A 20,442-nucleotide genomic window follows, 5' to 3' on the forward strand; every position below is an offset into this window, starting at 1 on the left:
ACACTCAAGCTTATCCGTAGTACACCCTCCTTTACTGGGAAAGATAAGATAAGCCTCGGTTTACTAGAGAGTCGTGGACGTAGGTGAAAAATGACTGGATCGCCAGCCAGGAAGGAGCCTGGGTTGAGTTTGACCTGGCAGGGCTGGCTGGGGGTTGTGGGTAACTCACTCAACCTCTCTGCGCCGTTTCCTCCCCGGCTGCCTCACAGGTCGGCCGTGGGGCTGTGCTGAGATGCAGTGAGCGGCAGCACTTCCGAGTGAGGATGTGTGCGCTTGGCAGACGTGCTGGCGTCATTAACGACCGGCCAGCCTGAGCTTCCGTGGACCCCCGAGGCTGGCAGGGGTCAGAGGGCCACTCCCAGATCACACTGCCCACTGCTGACTGCTGATGTGACTGACTGGCTATTGAAATGCAAGGGGCCAGGCTGCCCACCTCCCACCGCTGCCTCTGCTAGACCTGGAGTGGGACCCCTCCTGGGTCCGAGGAAACCCTGACTCAGTCAGCTCTCGGCTCTGCGGGCAGCGAGCCCCTCCAAGCCCCTCCACGTGGGGAGGGCGGCCCCAGCAAACCTAAGTGTTATGGAGCAGAGAGAGGGGAGCTTGGCACACAGATGCGCTGCGGTAGAGGGGCAGTCCGCTGGCTGAGGGGTCATGACCCTAACTCAGCACCATCGCCTGGGAGTGCTATCAACACCAGGGGCCTGGGCCTGGCGAGCGAGCTCCCATTCCGCACCCTGCGGGGGCCCAGAGCAAGTCTCTAAAGGCTCCCGGGCGAGTCGGGTGGGCTGAGTCCTTGTAGAACAGGGAGAAGGGACTTCCTTAAGGTCACCCAGCCAGCTAATTCCAGAGTGGGAGGTGGACCCTGGACTCTTCTGTCATGGGAATTCCCAAGGTTTCAGGGCCGGGGCAAAGTACGCAGTAAAGGATCCAAGCCGGGCAGCTGTCCAGCTGGTGGCCGAGCTGGAGTCTGTCAGCTCTGCTCCGGCCTCTGAGAACATTCCTGGTGCCGAGAATCCAGGAGGGAGAGCCAGTCCCCACCGAGGACTGCGCTGGTCCCATGCAGGCTCCCGGGGAAGCTGGGCTCCCAGGTGAAAGCACATGCAGCCTGCACAGGTGGGGCCGCTTCACCTCCCCCCAGGAGGCAGGTGGTGTAAGGAAGAGCCGGGGAGCCGGGCAGCGCTTGTCCCTCGCCTCCGTGTGCAGGTCCTGCTTCCTTTCGTGAGAGCCTTCGGGCGGAAGAATGCTCTGCTGAGCTGCGACTCTTGTAAAGCTGCCAAGCGGGCTGTAGTCAGCTGGTGTGAGGAGGGGAGCCGTGACGAGTAGTGAGGCCTGGCTCCCAGCTCCCAGCTCCCAGCTCTGCTGCTGATCTGGAAGACTCTCCACAGCTCAGGGCTCAGTTCTCTGCTCTGTACACTAGGGAGCCGCAGGGGGAGGGCCTGGGTGCAAACAAGATGATTCCTGAGAGCCTGTCCTGCTCCGATAAGCCACACACTTAGGACAGACGGTCCTTGGCTCTGCTCCTGGATGGTGCAGAGCTGCCAGGTCTGAGCCCGGGTCACAGACCTGCCAGAGGTAACCCCCGAGACCCCACTTTCAGGTTTAATTCCCACAGTGCTACAGGTGCCCCAAGAGCTCTCCCATCCGCCGAGGGTGGGGGGGGGGGGGAGAGGGACACACTCATCACACATTCAGCAAACTTGAACAACAGCCTCGGGGTCAGGAGGGGCCGTGCACAGGGAGCTGTAGGGGTTGGGAGGGCGTTGGTGCTGGACCCAGTGGTTCTGAGCTGCAGCCTGGGCCTGGCTGAGTGGACGGCTGAAACCGTGCAGGCTGGTCAGTTTGGTTCGGGCAGCGCCTTTTCCAGTGGAGGACTGCCCCAGTGGGAAATGGTGGGAAATGTAAACCACACACACACACACACACACACACACACACGGTTTAGTCTTAACACTTACAAGAGGTCTTAGGGACAAAGAATAAGGGTGTGTGCATTTATGATGTCTTACTTTCCCTGGAAAAATATTGCATCATGATTTTTGTGACTTTATTTCTTCCAAGTCAGGACTACACTGAAGGAAACAAAGGGAGAACCGAGGGGGGGATGGGTGGTGGCTCCAGGAGCTCACCGCAGCCAGCCCCAGCGTGGGCTCCAGGCGGGCTCGCGAAGCTGCTATGTGGGGTGAAAACGCTGCCTGAAGACGGTCCAAGTGGCTTCCAGGAAGCAGCACATGTGCTGACACGCATGTGGACAGAGCAGTCTGGCTGGCCACCGCTCCAGACTGGTGTTTCCTAGAGCTTTCCATTGGCAAACGCTGCCTCCTGGAACTGAGGGACAAAGGTTCTGAAATAAGCCCTGGTGGGAAAGAGGGGAGAGGAGCTGTGTTAGCACAAACAACTCGGCAAAGGGCGACGCGGAGCTCCCCACCTAACGCAGGACAGTTGTTATTTATTGTTCAGGCATCTTGGGCTGGATTTCCCTCCGATGCAAAGCCGTTTCCCTGCCCAAAGGCAAGGCCTGTCCAAGCGACAAGCCAGAGACTGACCACCCAACCACCCGCCGTTCTCGTCGTCTGAAACATAAAGAGGTTGCACTTTTCACTCAGTCGGACCGTTAACTTCATGCAGACAGAGGGTCTAATTAAAAGGATTTCTAAGTCATCCCGGTCTCCACTTATTCCCAACCATATATATAGCTTGGTCTCCTGGAAATAAAGCCAGGCTGGCCATCAAGAGGACCCTCCCTCCCTGTCAGTCAAAGCCTCCTGCCGGGAGGGGCACACCTTCTGCCGTTGCCTCTCTGGCACCCAGATTGGAATCTGTAGAAACGGGCCTATGCTGTACATCAGGCATGGGCACTGGGGTTGTGAGATGACACAGATATGGCACCTGCCACACAGGAGGTCTCAGTGTAGAGGAGACAGACACATAGGTAACACCAACTGAGGTGGGAAGGGCCCTTGTGGAGGTGCCAGGAGGCACCCACCTGGGGTGATCAGTGCCGGCGGAGGGGGAGCAGGCATTACAGGGGTGCCCGGGAAAGACAGCAGGGGCAGTGGCTTAGGGGCAGGGGATGGCTTGCTGGGAGCTGGGAACCAAACGCACTAAGTGGAGGGAGAGGAAGCTAGACAGGTTGGGTGGGCACCCCATGCCTGGTCACCCAGGCTTGCCTCCTACCTCTCTCTCCCACCCCTCACTCTTGTATGAGCAGAGAAGTCACGCCGTACTTATCGGGAAGTGGCTCTCCCAGAACTGCGGTGTGAACTAGCAAGAGCCACCAAGCGGACTCGGCACCAGGACTGCAGAGGCCTCATGTACCTCCCCCATGGGAGCCCGCAGTCCACTTTATTTAGGGTGCAGTTCTAACCCGCGTGGCACTGCAGATCCCAGAAAAACTCAGGGATCCTCCTGCAGGGGCGGGGGCCCTCCCTGATCACAGCCCAGTGCAGTTATGGGTGGCCCCTGCCTGCCCCCCAGCACCAAGTCAACCCAAGCCCTCTGCAATGTCACGGCTTTGCTCTGCCCTCAGTCCCACCTCCGCAGCCTCTGCAGCACTTAACCAGTGGACCACCCCCCCACCACCACCTCTTTCTCTCTTTCGAGGAGGCAATAGCACCCAGAGCTCCCACTCCCAGACCAGCTCTCCCCTGGGGTCTCCTTCATCCTGGCCTGCTTTCCATGCCCCAGGCTCTGCCTGCCGACACCACCGGCAGCAGAGACCCACCCAGTCTGGGTCTCCAGCCCCATTCCTCGCCCAAACGTCCAGTCCCGGGGCCTGCTGTCTCTCTGCCATTCAGCGTGTTTGTCCCCAAAGAAGTGCTCCCCATGCTTCGGTACTTGAAAGTGCTCTGGCCCATTTGCATTTCTGTTCCCACCTCTCCCCAGGCCCTGGGGTGGACTCACCCTGCAGGTCCTCCCTCTTCCCCCCGAATGTCCCCTCCTTCCTGATACCCTCTGGCTCTCGGTCTTGTTACCTTTCAACAAAACCACTGCAGGAGCGGTTTCTCGCTGGACACAGGCCTCCCTCACCTCTGCGTCACCACCGGCCGAGAATCTTCACGCCCCCAAACGCCCAGCCGCACTCAGTGGTTTCCACTCTGGCTCCACAACACTCTAAAGAAGGTCCCCGCGACCTCCGTTACAGTTTTGGGATCTTGTCCGCCGCCCACCCCCCCCCCCCCCCGCGCCCGCCCCGAGAAGCTAAGAAAGCTAAGGGTCCTCTCCCAGAAAAGCTGCAGGTGAGTCTCCCCACTGTGATGCCTCGTGTAGCTGGGGATGTCGGGCCCTGGGAAGCCCCTCACAGCCCCGGGTGTGACCTCCGCCCTCCCATCCAGCCACTGCTCTCCCCTCATGGGGCCTTTTCCACACTCAGGCCAAAGGCCCTGTTCGCAGCAAGTCCTCCCGGGCCACCGGCCGGTCCTCTCCCTGCACGTGGACACTGTGCGTCTCCCAGGGCGCCAGTCCCCTGCGCGCATGTCTCACCTGCTGGGCTGCCTGCCAGCCCTAGGAAGCGAGAGCACGTCCCTTCCCGGTGACCCCACACCTGCCACTGCGCGCTCAGCAGGCCCGTGGCAGCTGTCGTTAAGGTGACGACTGAGGGCCGCCCGTTTGCAAGCAGTTCAGGCGTGTCCACTACATGCTGTTTAAGGTGAGAGACGGCCCCCAGAAGCACATGAATGTTAATACTCAGGTACCGAAGAAGAAAATGTCGTCCACTCTCCAACTTTAAACTGCCAACAATTGGTGAGAAAGAAAGATCAAGCCCCTCCTTCATCCTCATCTTGCTAACACGGTCCGAACGGTCACCTTCTCTGAGACTTCAGACCCTAAGTGCTTACCCACCCCTGCACACGCCTCTCCTGGTCCTCAGGGGGGCCGGGATGAAGCAGAGGAGACGCCCCCTGGTGAGGAGGGGACAGGCCAAGAGACAGCGTGGAGGAGGAAGGAGCAGCCCTGGTTTTCTTGGGGAACTTCTGGGGGAAGGGGCTGCTCCTTGTGGTCAAGAGGGAGCACGCCTGACAGCAAGCTCCTTCCTGCTTCAGACAGCTCTGCAGGCTCCTGTTCTGCCCCGGGCTTTCCCGCAGCCCTACTGCGTGCCATGGAGGGAAGAGCCTGGAGAAGGTTACTCACAGGCACGAGACCACCAGCTTGCAGTGCTGCTCGCTCAGCGACCGTGAAGTCGGTTACAGGCGGGGAAATGACAACGGCTCCCAGCCACAGATAGATTTTTTTAAAGCACTGTTTTCATTTATTTCACATTTTTATTGGAGAAAATGGAGAGCTGCCAAGTATATATTGCCATCAGCACTAGTTATGTGTCACCTTTAAAAACCTCTTTAACCCAGAGACAAAGTGTATGGCAAGCTCTGAAAGTGCTGCAGGGTCAGCAGGGCAGGCCTCGCCTCCCCATCGGCTGGCAGAGACTGCAGGCAGGAAAGGGACCCGAGGCAGCTGGGCCCTCATTCTCCTCACACTGGAGTTTATTTTTAGATGAACTGGAGCTCAACATGCCTTAGGACGAGGAAAGTTTCTGATCCTTTGTTTATCCCAGGCCCTTTGCACCCGGTTTTACAAAATCAGAACTCAGTGCAAGGCCAGGGTCTGAGGCTAGGAGAGTAAATGGAAGGTTTTCCAGGACTTGGAGCAGGTCTGGCTCCTGGCTCAGGTCTCAGCTCGCAGGCACAGCAGGGGCCGAGCAGACAGACTCTGTGGAGCAGGGGCAGGGAACTGAGATGCTCAGAGGGTCTACTCTTCTGAATCTTGGGTCCAGGGTTAAAGCTCTTCTCTGGGCTCATCTACAAAGCAGGGAGCCGAGCCTGGTGACCTCCGGGGCCCTGCAGATGGCAGGCTGTGATGGACGGGCAGTGCGTGTGGGCTCTGGAGCCCGCCACCCCTGCTCCTTACTGGCAGAACCTCTTGGGCAAGAGACCCCCCTTTTTAGTTTTAGTTTCATCTCCTACAAGAGAGGAATGATGCCTACCTTAAAGGGCAATGCTCAGGGGGAGTGAGGCCTAGCCTGGTGCTGCCATAACAGATGGTCAATAGATGCCAACTGTTACCGAGGGACCGAGCTGGGTCTGAGAGGAAGAGGCCGTGAGTCTGTGGGGACAGTCGGACCCTGTGTGGTGAGGTCCCAGGGTCACTGCCCTCAGCTCATCATTCCCTGCACTGTTCACTGTCACACCGGGCTGGCAGGTGGAGGCATGGAGATGGCGGCCTCAGGGTGAACATCCAGCAGAGTTGCTGGGACACTGCATCTCAAATCCAGTGCAGAGCTGCTGGTGACACACGTGGCTTCTCAGGATTAGCCCTGCAGTGGAGGCGTCTGCAGGCCCTGCTGGCTCCTGCCACCCTGCTGGGTGCGCCTGTGAGGGGCTCTGGTCAAAGGCTTGGCCAGGGGGAATTGACACTGTGGACTGGAAGGCGTTTAAGAATCATGGGACTCTGACTGCCCATGGTGGGGGCATCGAAGCTGGCCTCCAATTGACCGTTTTCTGGTCAGGATAGTATGCATCACGAAGGGGAGACAGTGGGGAAGTGGAAAAAGCACTGAACCACAAGGCAGAAGACATGGGTTCTGGTCCCCACCCCGGCTTGTTGGTCACTGGAAACTGGGACTCACTTTCTTCAGCTGTAACAAGATCTGTACTTGATGGTCTCCACGTGCCATCCAGCTATGGCTCTAGGACAGTGGTCGGCAAACCGCGGCTCGCGAGCCACATGCGGCTCTTTGGCCCCTTGAGCGTGGCTCTTCCACAAAATACCACGTGTGGGAGCGCACGTACAGTGGGATTGAAACTTCGTGGCCCATGCGCAGAAGTCGGTTTTCGGAAAGGAGATAGACGAAACAAGTATACAAAATGAGCGTGGATGGGAGAGTTGGAAGGGTCGACCTCAGCAAACGTACCTCAATCAGATTGAGGACGTTTTTAGTAAAGACCAGCTTAGGAGGACCCTCATTAAGTTAGTAACAATGTACCTACCTATATAGTTTAAGTTTAAAAAATTTGGCTCTCCAAAGAAATTTCAATCGTTGTACTGTTGATATTAGGCTCTATAGACTAATGAGTTTGCCGACCACTGCTCTAGGATATCCATGTGACCTTGTGTAAGCCATGTGACCTCACTGTGTCTTAGTTCTTCCTCTGTTAAATCAGGGCACTAGCCAAGCCCAGGGTCTGATGTGTCGTAAGTGGTGGCCGTGTGCGCGGTGGGGTGGTGGTTATCGCCATCATCAGGGATACTTCTGCACAAATGGGGCAGGGTTAGTGATGGGCACTGCAGAGCCCTGAGCAGAAGATGGTGGTACCCCAGGCAGTTCCTGTGAGGGATGGAAGGCCTGGGCCAGCCCACTGCCCTCCCATGAGAGGAGGCCTGGAGTGAGGAAGCGGGAGTGAGTTGATAGGGGAAACAATGCATGAGATAGTCAATAGTCCCCCGTGTCTGGGGAAGGCGCTCTGGGCCCCTGCAGCGAGTTACAGGGAGCCGCCAGGAGCATCCTCAGAGACCTTGGGGGAGGCAGTTAGGAATTTTTGTTCAACAAGGTCTCAGCAGCAGGGCTTTCCCTACTGTAGTTAGTTTTTAATTTATTAAATGAACCTTTTCAAAAGAACAAAAGTCCACGAAGTCAACATCTGAAAATCTGAATCAGTACAGCTTTAAGGAAGTGAAAATAAAAACAGGCTATAAAGCCCAAGGAGGTGGACTCTGGGAAGGGAAGGAGCCGCAGGAAGCGGCTGCGCGGACCCGGCTGCCACTCACACCAGCTCCCACCTGCCAGTGGGAAACAAGCTCAGCAGGTTCGCCGAGATGCCTGCCCGATGCCACTCCGACCCCAGGGCCCCCCCGAGCACCTCTCACAGGAGCACGGCCACGTGGAGGGTGCTGTGGTCTTGCCGCCTTTAGCCTCGCTCACATAGGACCTGTTATTCTGCAAGGGCCTAAACAATTGCCTTCTTCCAAAACAGGACCAAAAGTAGACTCTCTGGAAATCAAAAACACTTTTCTCTGGACAATCATAGATGAGCCGTATGATGTTGGCCAGAGTCAGGCCAATGTGGTGGCGGGGCAGGCAGGAGGAGTGGTTCGGGGACACGACCCTCATTGTCAGGAAACCAAGAACATATTAATCAAGTCAGAATTCATTTTGGCAAATAGAGGCAAGTTCCCAAACATCCAAGGCTCATTTCTTTTTCCAGTTTTCTTCTGCAGCGGTGACTTAACTGGCACATGTTTTCAATCAGTCATATGAAGACTGATTGTGGTCTGCAAATCAAAGCAGTCCTGTAAATAGTGAATGACAAGTCCCGCTAATCATGCCTCGTGGTCTAGTCCTCATTGTCATGAATGGCCACTGCAAATACTGACTCACTTGGGGTTCCTCTCCCCATGTCAAAAGGGGTCATCCTTATAATAGGTCTCTACAGAGAGACTGGTTCTACTTCAGGGCCCTTCACCCCAAACCCCCCAAAAGGCCCTTGTGCAGACTGCCCACCACCTCTGGGTGGCCTGGTGAGCCAGTGCCTGGCGCAATGGGCACTTTTTTGCAGCCATGCCCTGGGCGATGTCAGCCTGGCACTGTAGTGTGGGCTTGAGGAACAAACAAGTGCTTGTAGTGAGTACACGCCCACAGCCTCCCTAAATGTGCCAACCTCTGAGCAGGCCGGGTTCATGTTCAGGGTCCAAACTTTCAAATCAAGAACATGGACACGCAACGCAAAGGCTTGGTCTCATACTGAGGAGAAAATACCCCAAGCTCGGGGTCCGGCGGTGCCTGGTCCTGAGCTGGAACCGACCTCCCCTCTGCTGGATTCCAGGCACGTGGCCCCCAACCTCGGCCCAGATGGTCTGCTCTGACCTGAGAAGTAGAGACTGGTGTCTAGACTACGTCTTATGCAGCTCGGGCTCCTCGCCGGCCATATGGCTGCGACTGAAGTCTCAGTATGTGTTGAATTAAATCAAGAGCTGTTTAGGAGAACTTCAATAAACAACCAACTGGGATCCAATCTAGACATCAAAGAATTGGGATGAAATCTGGCTCCTTCTAAATCATAGGGTATTTTTAAATGCTTTTCTAAACTGGTCAGATTACCCAGTAGTTCCCTCTCCTGAGGCACTCCACGGAGTCTCCCAAGCCCGGCCAGTTCCTGGGGATACAGCAGCCTGCGCCCACTTCCTCAGCGGCAGGGCCAGGCCTCGCTCCCAGGGCTGCCAGCACCTCTGCTCCCGGGCATCCCTGGTGCAGTGTAAAAGCAGGAGAGGAGGGCAGAGAGGGCCAGCGGCCACGGGACAGCGAGGGGCAGGGGAGTCCTCCTCTCAGGCTCCCGAGCCTCCCCCAGCCACGGGGCTGCTCCTTGCTGTGGGCTCCATCTCTGTGCACACGTCTGCCATCCCAACCATTCTCCCACACCCAGGAGAAGCTCCCTGATGGCAAGACCGTGTCATATCCATCCATCTTTGCACCCCAGCTTCACGAATACTACCCAACATACAGCCGCTCAATAACTTTCTCAAACGAACGTAAACATTTGGCTCAGTTAAAGACGAATGTAGAATTATAGAATTTTGTAAAAAAAAAAAAGAAAGCTCAGAGTTCATATTGTCCAATCAGTACAGGGAAGGGAAAACTGAATATGGCTCATAACAGTGACAGCTGTTAGCACAGGTCCCCTCGTGGGCACCTGAGGCAGAGTGTGGGGCCGGTTCAGCCTTGGAGCCCCACGCTCACCTTTCTTAGGGCTTCCCAGCAGGTGAATGTCAATTTGGTGCATGAATGAATGAATGGATGAATGAACGAATGTCCCGGGGCTGACTGAAGGCCCCAGAGCTAGTAGGCGCAGTCTGAGCCAGTCCTCCAGTCTCCTGACTTTCAGGCTGATGCTGTTTCCATCAAGAACCTACCAGATGAGAGGCTGAGAGGAGGGGGTGACAATGTGGCCGCTGAGAAAGGTTGGACCTGGATGTGTGTGTGGGGGGGTCAGCTAAGATGATGGCATGCACCTGGCTGGGCTGAGGCCAGATAGTGGGTACAGGGGACTAAGGAACATGGTCATGCTGCCTGGGCCAGGGACCCCAGAGCAGAGGGGCAGCCTATGCTTATTTTGTCTCCCCATCTGTGCCTCCCAGGTGTGCCTCCGGTGGCAGGTAGGTTGGCAGTGGGCACCTCAAGACCTCTGCTCAGTCTGCCCAGGGCTGTACGAGCAGGAGCTCAGCATAGGTTCCTGCTGACGGCCACACATATGCCCGGGCAGGATGCCTGGTCACTGCACAGGCCTGGCCGGGAGAAGAGCTTCTCCGCAGGCCACCTGTGCTGGACCGTGAAGGAGAAGCTGCCGCCTGTCCAGTGGTGGTGAGTCACGGCCACGATCACAAATTACCCTTGCCGTCTTAGTCAGCAACAGGGGAAAAACCAAAGGATGAGCCTCAAAGAGGAAGTGTTAGGGTCCCAGCAGAGCTGACCATGCGGGGTGTGAGTCCCGACCACTGTGGGGTCCAGGACCCAAGTCACACTCTGGCGGGAGGTGCCCAAAGCCTCTGCTCAGTCTTGCCAGGCACCTGCCTCCATGGAAGGGCCAGGCCCCCCAAGGGCTGATGGAACACGTAGGAGACCATCTCTTTGGGGCACGAAACCACCCTCTCCTTCCCTGAGAGCCTCTCTGGCTTCTGTGTTGTTTGCTGGCTGTCCCTTGGTCTCTCCCCTGGACTCTCAGCATCCAGAGGCTGTAGCTCATGCCGCCCGCAGCGCCTCGGGCCCCACCTGCGGTCTTTTGGGCACAGCGTTTGGTCACTCCAGCACTCTGGGTACTCGCCCTCCTAGCTGGGTGCTCACAGATACCCTGAAGGTCTCAGGGAGGGGCACAGGATGGCATGGTCCCTCTTCTTTTCACTGTAATCCCCCGCCTGGCAGCTGAAACAACCTCCCCAGATGCCTGGCTCTGGGGCTTACAGGTGGAGAAGCAGCAACTCCAGATAAAGAAACTGCCAGCGGCTGCCCTCCCTGCTGGCGTCCCGGCCCCTGGGGGCCGGCTGGGTGGTGTTCCACGGCAGGCTGGCAGGAGGGCAGGACTTGGGCAGGGGGAGGGCCCGTATGCCAGTTACAGAGAAAGGGGGCAGGAAGGAAGGACAGAAAGGAAAGGAGGATCATACATCCACGGTGGGAAAGTGATATCCGCACCTGGTATCAACGAGGCCTGTGCAGATGATGGGTGTAACCCACGAGTGTTGTGCAATCGATTTAGTGGGTCCTGAACAGCACTGAAATCGAGTCAAACAGGAGCAGAGTACATCACATGTGGCAAGGAGAAATGTTTTTGTGTGAAATGTTTGTTTCCGTTATAGAAAATAAATGTCTTCCTGTGGATTGTGGTAAAAGTCTGGATGCTGGGAGCATAAAGGAGGGGAGGTGCCTACTACTCACCAGCTGTCACTGCCACCAGTGAGGTATTATTGGCTCTCTTTTTGCCAAGGAGCAATCTGCGATTCAGAGATGCAGGTAACTCGGTGAGGGTCGCACACTGGGTGGTGGCAGTGCTATCTGTGACCCAGCACTGCTGGACTTAACGCGCACCTCCTTCCTCACGGCCAGGATCTCCATGGAGGGAGCACGGGAGTGAGCGGGATCCACACCGAAGCACACCGCTGCTTGCGCATCCGCACAAGGAAGGAGGGACATAGGTGGTATCTAATTTTTTTTTATTTGGTGACCCTCCCCCTCCCAAACAACATCTTAGCTCGTTTTTAGTTTCCTCTATTAGATCTGGAATTACCAACAGCCTGGGAGTGAATTTCGAGAGCTGTTTACTGTCAACTCCTGTTACACACACACTTGCTCTTACAACCCCTTCTACATGGTCCTCCTTCTTGTAGGTTTGCGTGTCAGAAGTGGCGACGGGTGTCTTGATCCCTCTCTAGGAACCTGCGTTGGGTGGCTTTTCAGTAGAATTACGACTGTAGTAACAATGGACCAAAGGGATGAACCTGACTCCCTCTCTCTCGCTTGCCCATCTGGTTCCAGAGGCACTAAGGCACCTGGAAGAATGAGCCTCCGAGGGCCGGGGACAGGGGAGAAAGAGCAGGACAGGCAGTGCAATTCACCAGGCGCACGGAGGCACCGTGCGTGCCCTCTAAATGCTGGGCCCCAGAAGGTCCTTTACATGGAGTCATGTGGCATCGCAAGACTCTCCAGGTTGCTGAGCACTACTACATCGCCAAGTGCTTCAAAATGGTAGGAACTGTTATCCCACGGCACTGAGCTGTGGCCTAGAACTGGGGGGGCCTGACTTGTGCTTCTGGCCCACTTGTTACCCCTATGTGACCTGGTGAGTATTCACCTCGCCGTGTCCCAGAGGGATGGCTCCCTAGGTCACTGCCAGGTCTAATATACTATTATCCTTATTTTAATTATTGCTGTGGTATCAATCCAACCACTTTAGCCAGAGACAGTTCCTAAGTGGAAGCAATAATTAATAACGACCTCTTCGCTGTGCTTTGCTAAAGGTGTTCCCTCAAGAGTGTTAATAAGCATCGTCAAAGACATTGCACTTGTGTGAGGTTTCCATCCCTCTTCCCTTTGTCTCCAGATAGGACCCCAAGAATAGATGGCCAACATCCATGCTGGCCATTTTCCTTCCACCCTTCAGACCAGCGACAACCACTCACTCACTCACTCATGCTTAGCTCCTGTGCCAGTAAAGGGCTGGCTCCTGCAGGGGCCAAGGAGTGAACCCAAGCAGGGCCTGCCCTCAGAGGACACACACGCCTGACTCCCAGAGCAGGGAGCTCCTGCTAACCCTGGCCAGGAGTCGGGGGTTCACTTTCCGTCATGGGCCAGCCCCTCGCCAGCTCCTTCTCACCACCATTGCTCTGAAAAGCAGAGCAAACTTTCTGCCCGGGGTTCACTTTCTTTTCTGCTCAGAGCTAAACCAGGGCATTATCCAGCAGGCCAGACGTCTAGCACCTTTAATGACAATAATAATAATTTGCATTTATACAAGGCCTTTCATCGGGGGATCTTAATGTGCATCACAAACAATAATTAATTCCCTTTTGCAACTCGGGGAACCAGCTAAGTAGGAGTCCCTTCACTTTGCAGGTAAAGGGTACTTTCCTGAACCAGGCAACATGCTGGGGGGCTCCCTACCTACCCCAAACCTACCCACCCTCACGGCCTGGCAGGAGCGCAGCAGGCCCTCCACAGGCCCTCCACCCCCGGCCCGCAGTCCTTTGTCCTGCCTCTGAAGCTCCATGGCGCGACCTGCTGAGCCACTCATTTTGTACGAATGGGAGACCTCACCGTGAGAAGAGATCTCAGGACCTTGTCCAGGACAGGACTTGCCCCAACAGCACTGCCGAGGGGACTCCAGCCTCTGCTTGTGGATCCTTTGTAAGGGACAGCTCATTACTCACAGGCATTTCTAGGTTATAAAGTTCTTCCTTCTCCTGAACTGAAACCTGTTCCCCAGAAACCCCCACCCATGGGCCTCCCTTTGCCTTCTTGAACAAACAATCCTACCTAAACTGCCTGCGGTTGCTGGTCCATTTCTCTTGTATACACACTGTTGACTTCTGCGATCAGCCTTGGGCGGAGGTTCAGTGGGGCCTTGTGAACTGAATGTGTGAGGGGCAGCTGGGCCTCCATCACATGCTCTGGGCTCCAAGGCCAGGCTGCCCTCCGAGCCAGGGGCAGGTGCTCGCCGAGTGCTGCTGCTCTGGGCCCCTGGAGCCCAGCGTTGAATGTAGTTCAGTAGATTCCAGAGGGTTCTGTGTTCCTCTCTGGGGGCTGCACCTCAGCACCACAGCAATCCCCCAATTTTCTGCTGATGGACTGACTAAATGAATAACTAACCTTTCTTTCCTAAACCTGTTCTTAACCAGGCAATGACTGGTTGCAGGGGCCCGCTTTGGAGGCTAAGCCAGACATAACTTCTTCGGTTCTTTTTTCTTTTTGTACCCTTTATTAGGATAAATTCTTGGTGCTAAGCCTCAGAGGGATGCATTGATGCTGAGCCGAGAACCAACATGAGGACAAGAGCTCCATGATCTTCTCCAAGGAGCTAGAGGCAATGGAGGCCTCGGGACTGGGGCAGGCCAGAGGACAAATGAAATCCTTTGTACTTTTATTTCAAAAAGCCAGATCTCCTGAGGAAACCAACAACTCCTTGAATGAGCCTGGGTCCTTGCTAGTGGCTTAATGCCTCTGAAAGACACCGCCCTCCCTCTGCCAGGAGTCCTTGGTTCGGGTGAGACTTTTCTCAAGTGGCTGACCTTGGAAGGAATTCCCAGTGTGCACTGGAGGCTAGTGTCTTCCTAAACCCTGCGCCTTGGGAGCATGGGGTCTGGCTTGCTTTGATTTCACATGATTCCTGCTTTCTGGCTTAGAATCAGGAGTGATCATTTTTGGCTTAGATTTTGTCTGGATCATTGATCTTGGGGATCCTTGGGAGGAGAAAAATAGAGTAGGAAGGGAGCCTGCCGGGGTCATTCTGTGGCAAGGAGAATGCCCTGCAACCATTCCCACCCAATTCCGAGGGAGGGGCATGACTTTGGAGTCCGAGAGAACTGAACTCCAGTTCGGCTCTGTCACTTACGACCTGTGTGTCCTGGAAAGTTGCTCCCCGAGTCTCCATATGCTCCTCTCCAATGGACCCAGAGGACCCATGGGGTATTTATCGTGAGGCAACAGGCCAGGCACATGGTAAGAACTCAAACCACATTCGTTTCCTTTCCTCCCACCCTCCACTCCCGCCTCATAGCTACATCAGCACACTCTGAGGAACTCCCACGTCACATTAACTCAGCGAACATCTATATGATATCTCCTGTTTACGAGGGAGGCCTGGGACCCTGGGGCCCCTGCCTGACCTAGTGCCTGTACCTAGTAAGCATTCAGTAGTTGTTGAATGAGTAAATGAATTAACTTCATACTTCGTATTTCATAATATGCTTTTAAAATTACCTCGTTTTAATTCAAGCAACAATCTTTCTATGAAAGAGGCATGTGGTAAAGGCCGAGTGGGGCCTGGATCCAAGCTAGTGCCCAGCGATGGCACATGCCTGCCCTGAAGGGTCTTCTATGCCTTCTGTGGCCACAGGCTTGGAGCAGAAAGGGCTTGGCTCTGGGGTTCCCATGTTCCAATAGGAGGGCCCTGGGACCCCCACATTCCACTAGAAGGGCCCTGGGACCCCCACGTTCCACTAGAAGGGCCCTGGGGCCCCCATGTTCTACTAGAAGGGCCCTGGGCCCCCATGTTCTACTAGAAGGGCCCTGGGCCCCCATGTTCCACTAGAAGGGCCCTGGGGCACCCATGTTCCACTAGAAGGGCCCTGGGGCCCCCATGTTCCACTAGAAGGGCCCTGGGGCACCCATGTTCTACTAGAAGGGCCCTGGGGCCCCCATGTTCTACTAGAAGGGCCCTGGGGCACCCATGTTCCACTAGAAGGGCCCTGGGGCACCCATGTTCTACTAGAAGGGCCCTGGGGCACCCATGTTCTACTAGAAGGGCCCTGGGGCCCCCATGTTCTACTAGAAGGGCCCTGGGGCACCCATGTTCCACTAGAAGGGCCCTGGGGCACCCATGTTCTACTAGAAGGGCCCTGGGGCACCCATGTTCTACTAGAAGGGCCCTGGGGCCCCCATGTTCTACTAGAAGGGCCCTGGGGCACCCATGTTCCACTAGAAGGGCCCTGGGGCACCCACATTCCACTAGAAGGGCCCTGGGGCCCCCATGTTCTACTAGAAGGGCCCTGGGGCCCCCATGTTCTACTAGAAGGGCCCTGGGGCACCCATGTTCCACTAGAAGGGCCCTGGGGCACCCACATTCCACTAGAAGGGCCCTGGGGCACCCATGTTCTACTAGAAGGGCCCTGCTGAGTCCTGCTCCCAACCCCCTGTCAGGCTGTAGCATCTGTAGCTAAAAGTGAGGGGCATATTATGAGTTTGGTGACTCAGAATGGTAAGTTTTTAAAATAGAAAACATATGCTAACCGGGGGATTTCTTTTCCTCAGGCCTGGGCCCCTGGTGCCCCGCTAGCGTTCAGGGCTAATCCCCATGTGGACTCCACTGGGCTCCCACCAGCTTTCCCCACAGGGTGCAGCTGCACTGATGCCCACATCCCACCCTCCAGCCTCCCTCTCCTATCTTTTAGGGCACAGTGAGAAGTGCTTTTGTCCACAGGACTCTCACTGCTCCTTAGCATGATGCCTGCACATAAATTTTAGGGGCTCAAAGCCATGGCAAACTACATTCCCTCTTGTTCCCCGTAGCCTTTCAGAACCAAGAAAGGGGACTGGAAGCAATGTTGACTCCTTGGCTCCCATGGGCTCCCAGCCTCTCTTTCTTCCCAATTCTCCAGCCTCTGAACTGCTGGGAACCGCTGATAGATGCAGAATGAAAAGGGTTGGGTTAGGAGTCTTTCAAAATGTGCCCACATGGCTGGCCCCAGTACAGTTTCCAATGTGATTTGAGAGGTGGAAATCAGATCTGACCACAAAGCCGTCTCACCCACGGAGAGTTCATAACAGCCTTCTCAAAACCGCTCTGACAACACAGCCTGCCGAGCGGGGTGTCCCGGCAGAATGTCGTCACTGCACACGCTGGGCAGCGGGTAACCCAATGCCTCAGGAGTGAGGTCAGTCCCACCGCTGTGAGCTTGTCTATTCCGGACCTTTTAAAACACAGTTCTTTGTGCTGCTAGCATGCCACCTTTGAGATATAACTGTGTGGAAAATCATGTGCACTCCTTAAGCTGAGCCAGTTTGAGGTCAGAAGTTGGCAGAGGAAAGCCAGGCCCTAAGCTAGATCAGGGCCCACGGTGACTGCTGGGAGAGGCCCAAGTCTCTGTGATCCCGGCCATGGGCACTGTCTTCCAGCCCGAGACTCTGAGCCAACCTCCTGCTGCCGCGCTGCCCGCTGCGAGGGGGATCAGCCCAGGCCGCTGTGGTCTCAAAAGACAAGGCCAAGCAGCGTTAACCTGTTGTTGGCCAGCAAGGCCCCTGTGAGAAGACCCACAGACTTCCAGGATACCAGGGATTGGGAGTAGCTGCTGCATTTGGGGGTGCAGCTGCTTCCCCGAGAGCTAGCCCTGCTCCACTCGCTAAGCTTGTGCTCTCCCAGGGCTATGTGCCCATAGGAAGAGACAGGGTTTTCTTACCCAAAGATACTAGTGGAACTCTGCACCAACTACAGGGGGCGCCTTTTACTAGTTTGCACAAATGTTCGCTATAGGCCAGGGTGCCCTGAGAAGAGGACTGTTCAAGTCTGCACTCCAGCTTCCCTCTAAGTATCTGCAATGTGGGTCTGGGATGCCTGTAGCTGGGATGCACATTTTATAAATTAGAAGATTAGAAAGATTAGTTCTTTCCTAGTCTCTGCGTTTTTAAGGCATCTTCAGGACCCCTTCTTGCATTTCTTTTTTAAATATATTTTAACTGATTTCAGAGAGGAAGGGAGAGGGAGAGACAGAAACATCAATGATGAGAGCAAATCATTGATCAGCTGCCTCCTGCACGCCCCACACTGGGGATCGAGCCCACAACCCAGGCATGGGGTTTGGGCAGCCATACAAGTTCTCAAGGCAGCATTTCCTGTCATGGGCATCAAGCAGACAAATGAGCGCTCTCTTCCATGTAGATACAAATGTCCCACCCTGAACCATGCCACTGAATACAGCCAGACCTACACAGCCGGGCGCCTTTTTTCAAAACTGGCGGACACCACGGATACAGTCATCAGGCCAATAAACAAATACAGACATGCAGCAAAACAAGCCCCCACCCTTCATGGATTCCTACAATCTGAAAGCATGCTTGGATTGTAACTACCACGAGGAAGAGAGCACCCCTTTTATTTGGCCCCTTAGTCACTTCAGGAGCTCTGGTGGTACAAGAACTGCCACAAGTCACAGAAAGCTGGCTTTGAAAACCCTAAAGATTATCTAATCCAAGGATCAGCAAACTTTCTGTAAAGAATCAGATCATAGGCATTTCCAGCTTAGTGTCAGAGCGATTTCGAGAAGGCCGTATACTGCCTCTACAATTCTCCCTTGTAGTGATAGCAGCCATGCTCCATAAGTAAGAGAATGGGTGTGGCCGTGCTCCAATAAAACTTTATTTATAAAAACAGGCAGCTGGTTATGTGTCCTTAGGCTACTGTTCACCAATTCTATCTCGTCCAATCCTCTATTTGCAGAGGAGTGAGGTGATCCCTTCACTTCAGGATGCAGCCAAGATCCGAGACCAAGCCCTGCATGGCTGGGCAGGAGCAGCAGAGAAGCTGCGGGGGGCTGGAGCCTCAGTGCGGAAGGTCAGCCCAGCCATGGGCTCACTGCAGGTGGAAAACCTCAGGCTAACACCCCACAGGATCGGGAAAGACAACCACCGAGACGTAGCCATGGGTGACATCCTCCTCGGTATGTGCTGCTGCCGCTCATTCACCAGTCAGACCAGGCAGTCTTACCGTGTCCCTGCGGAGGCTGGGGAAAGGGAAGCGAGGCCTGGGAAGCGCTGGCACCTGCCGTGAACAGTGTGAGAAGAAACAGCACATTCATTCTTTCCGGTCAGCAGCTAGCCAAACCCCGAACAGTGCATGAGCGGTCAGAGAGGACGCGTGCTCTCATCCAGGCTGAGAAGAGGTTGTTTTGGCTATCCAGCATTTCCAAAACAAGTTTTCTTGGTCTCATGACAGGTTGTGGCAAGAACAAGAAAATAAAGAGTGGAAGATCCCATGATCGCTGCTCCGGGCTCCCACGTGGCTGGCGCTGCGGCGCAGCAGGCCTGCCTTCAGAGGGTGCAGATAAAGCCGGTCTTGGGGCTGATGCCTCTTCGCTAGTGATACCACTCACAAAGTGATTCCCCCAAGAATAATCATTCTAGTCTGGGAGGAATAGGTCAAAGTCACTCTTAAGCCCAAGGGCGCCATTCTGCTCACACTTACACCCTGCTTTGTTTTCATTTTCACCTCATGTAATGTGGCCAATTATGCCTCTGAAACGGAGGTTACAAGCCATCTGCTCTGAAGTGGATTTTTCCATCTCAACCACAGAACGCCGGGTCAGGGTGGGGCAGAGATCAGCAAGGAAGCACTATGGGGAGGGCCAGGATCAAGCTGCCTTAGAAAGTGCCCTGGAGCCCCGCTGCAGTGATCGCCCCTGGGGGCTTAACCAACTCTGCCTGCAGGAGAGGATGAGTCAAGCACAAACTGCACGTGGCAGTGCCAAGGACACGCAGGCAAGTGGAGATCTGGAAACCACGGCTACCACGTAATCCAGAGAAAAGGTTCAGAATCACCCGAACAAGTGTGCTGGGAATTCTCACACACGCCAAATTATTCCCGAACACCCAGACTCAAGTTCAGACTTGAATTCTGAATCGCTGTGTGACCTTGGGCACAGACATTCCTTCTCTGGGTCTTTGTTTTCATTTCCAAAGTAAGGCTGCGGGACTGTCCTTCTAGCTCCAATACTGTGACCCTCAGACTCACCAGAGCAGAGAGCATTTGGTCAGCTACCTTCATGCCTGCTGTGGCTGTTGCAAGTCACTCCCACCACAAGGGACAGTTGAAGAAATCCTATGAGAGGGGCCTTGCTCTTACTCCATGACACAAGTCCCCGAAGCATGTCTCCATTCTGCCACCTGTCTGAATGCTCTGAAGAAAGAGGGCCAGGAATACGTGACCACTGGTAAGAAACATCCAACGCCTCTTTCCCTGCCCCAACACACACACACATGGATGGGTCCCATCCGCATTTAATGTCGCTACCCAGGAAGTGACCCGAAGGCACTGCTGGAGTCTGCTATCAGGCCTTCACACCTGAGAGAGAGGCTAGGAAATGAATGAGCCTCCCTTCCCCGTACAGTCAGACAGACTATCCTACTGATTCTAGAACTGCTCTCCGTGCCGGATGCCACCTTAAACTTCAGATAAACAACAACTGATGTTTCGGTATAAGTATGTCCTAAACACTGCATGAGATATGCTTATACTAAATTATTGGTTGTTTATCTGAAATTTAATACAACTGGGCATCTGGTATTTTTAATTCCTAAAACTGGCAATCCTAGCTCTGGAGAACAGAGTGGGTTCTTAAAGTGCAGGGCACTGAGGTGGCAAAAAAGGGGAAAGGGCCCAGGACAAACATTCTTTGATAGAGTTCCACAGGCGTGACCAGAGAACTCAGTTTTTACTGCCTTTCTTAGTATTTCCAACGCCAAAAGGACCTATTATGATTTATGTATCTCCACCAAGGCAGATCACTGTATCAACACATAATTTGTTAAGAAAAACCTTATTGCCTCCATTTAAAAAAAGGATAGAATGTCTTAGTGTGGCAGTTAATAACAATAGTTACTGTTGATTGAACACCAACAAAATGCCAGGCATTTTAGAATCATTTTTGCATCTAACACGCACAACCCCCATGAGAGAGGACTGTTACTAGTGTCTATGTGAG

At 54.8% G+C, this 20,442-nt stretch overlaps 1 protein-coding gene across 3 annotated transcripts in view; it reads right to left on the reverse strand.

Annotated features, from left to right (window-relative positions):
• Positions 1-1,977: 1,977 nt before the first annotated feature.
• BABAM2 (BRISC and BRCA1 A complex member 2) overlaps positions 1,978-20,442 on the reverse strand; it is a 358,405-nt gene continuing 339,940 nt past the window's right edge. For 2 of the 3 annotated variants that reach the window (XM_059660252.1, XM_059660250.1), the window contains one exon: positions 1,978-2,353. In XM_059660252.1, the coding sequence (XP_059516235.1) occupies positions 2,028-2,353 (326 nt within the window). In that variant the 3' untranslated portion in view covers positions 1,978-2,027. The remainder of the gene's footprint in view (positions 2,354-20,442) is intronic. The other variant, XM_059660251.1, reaches the window with a different exon arrangement.

The sequence above is a fragment of the Myotis daubentonii genome, chromosome 12 (assembly GCF_963259705.1).
Source record: "Myotis daubentonii chromosome 12, mMyoDau2.1, whole genome shotgun sequence".
Classification (NCBI taxonomy): Eukaryota; Metazoa; Chordata; class Mammalia; order Chiroptera; family Vespertilionidae; genus Myotis; species Myotis daubentonii.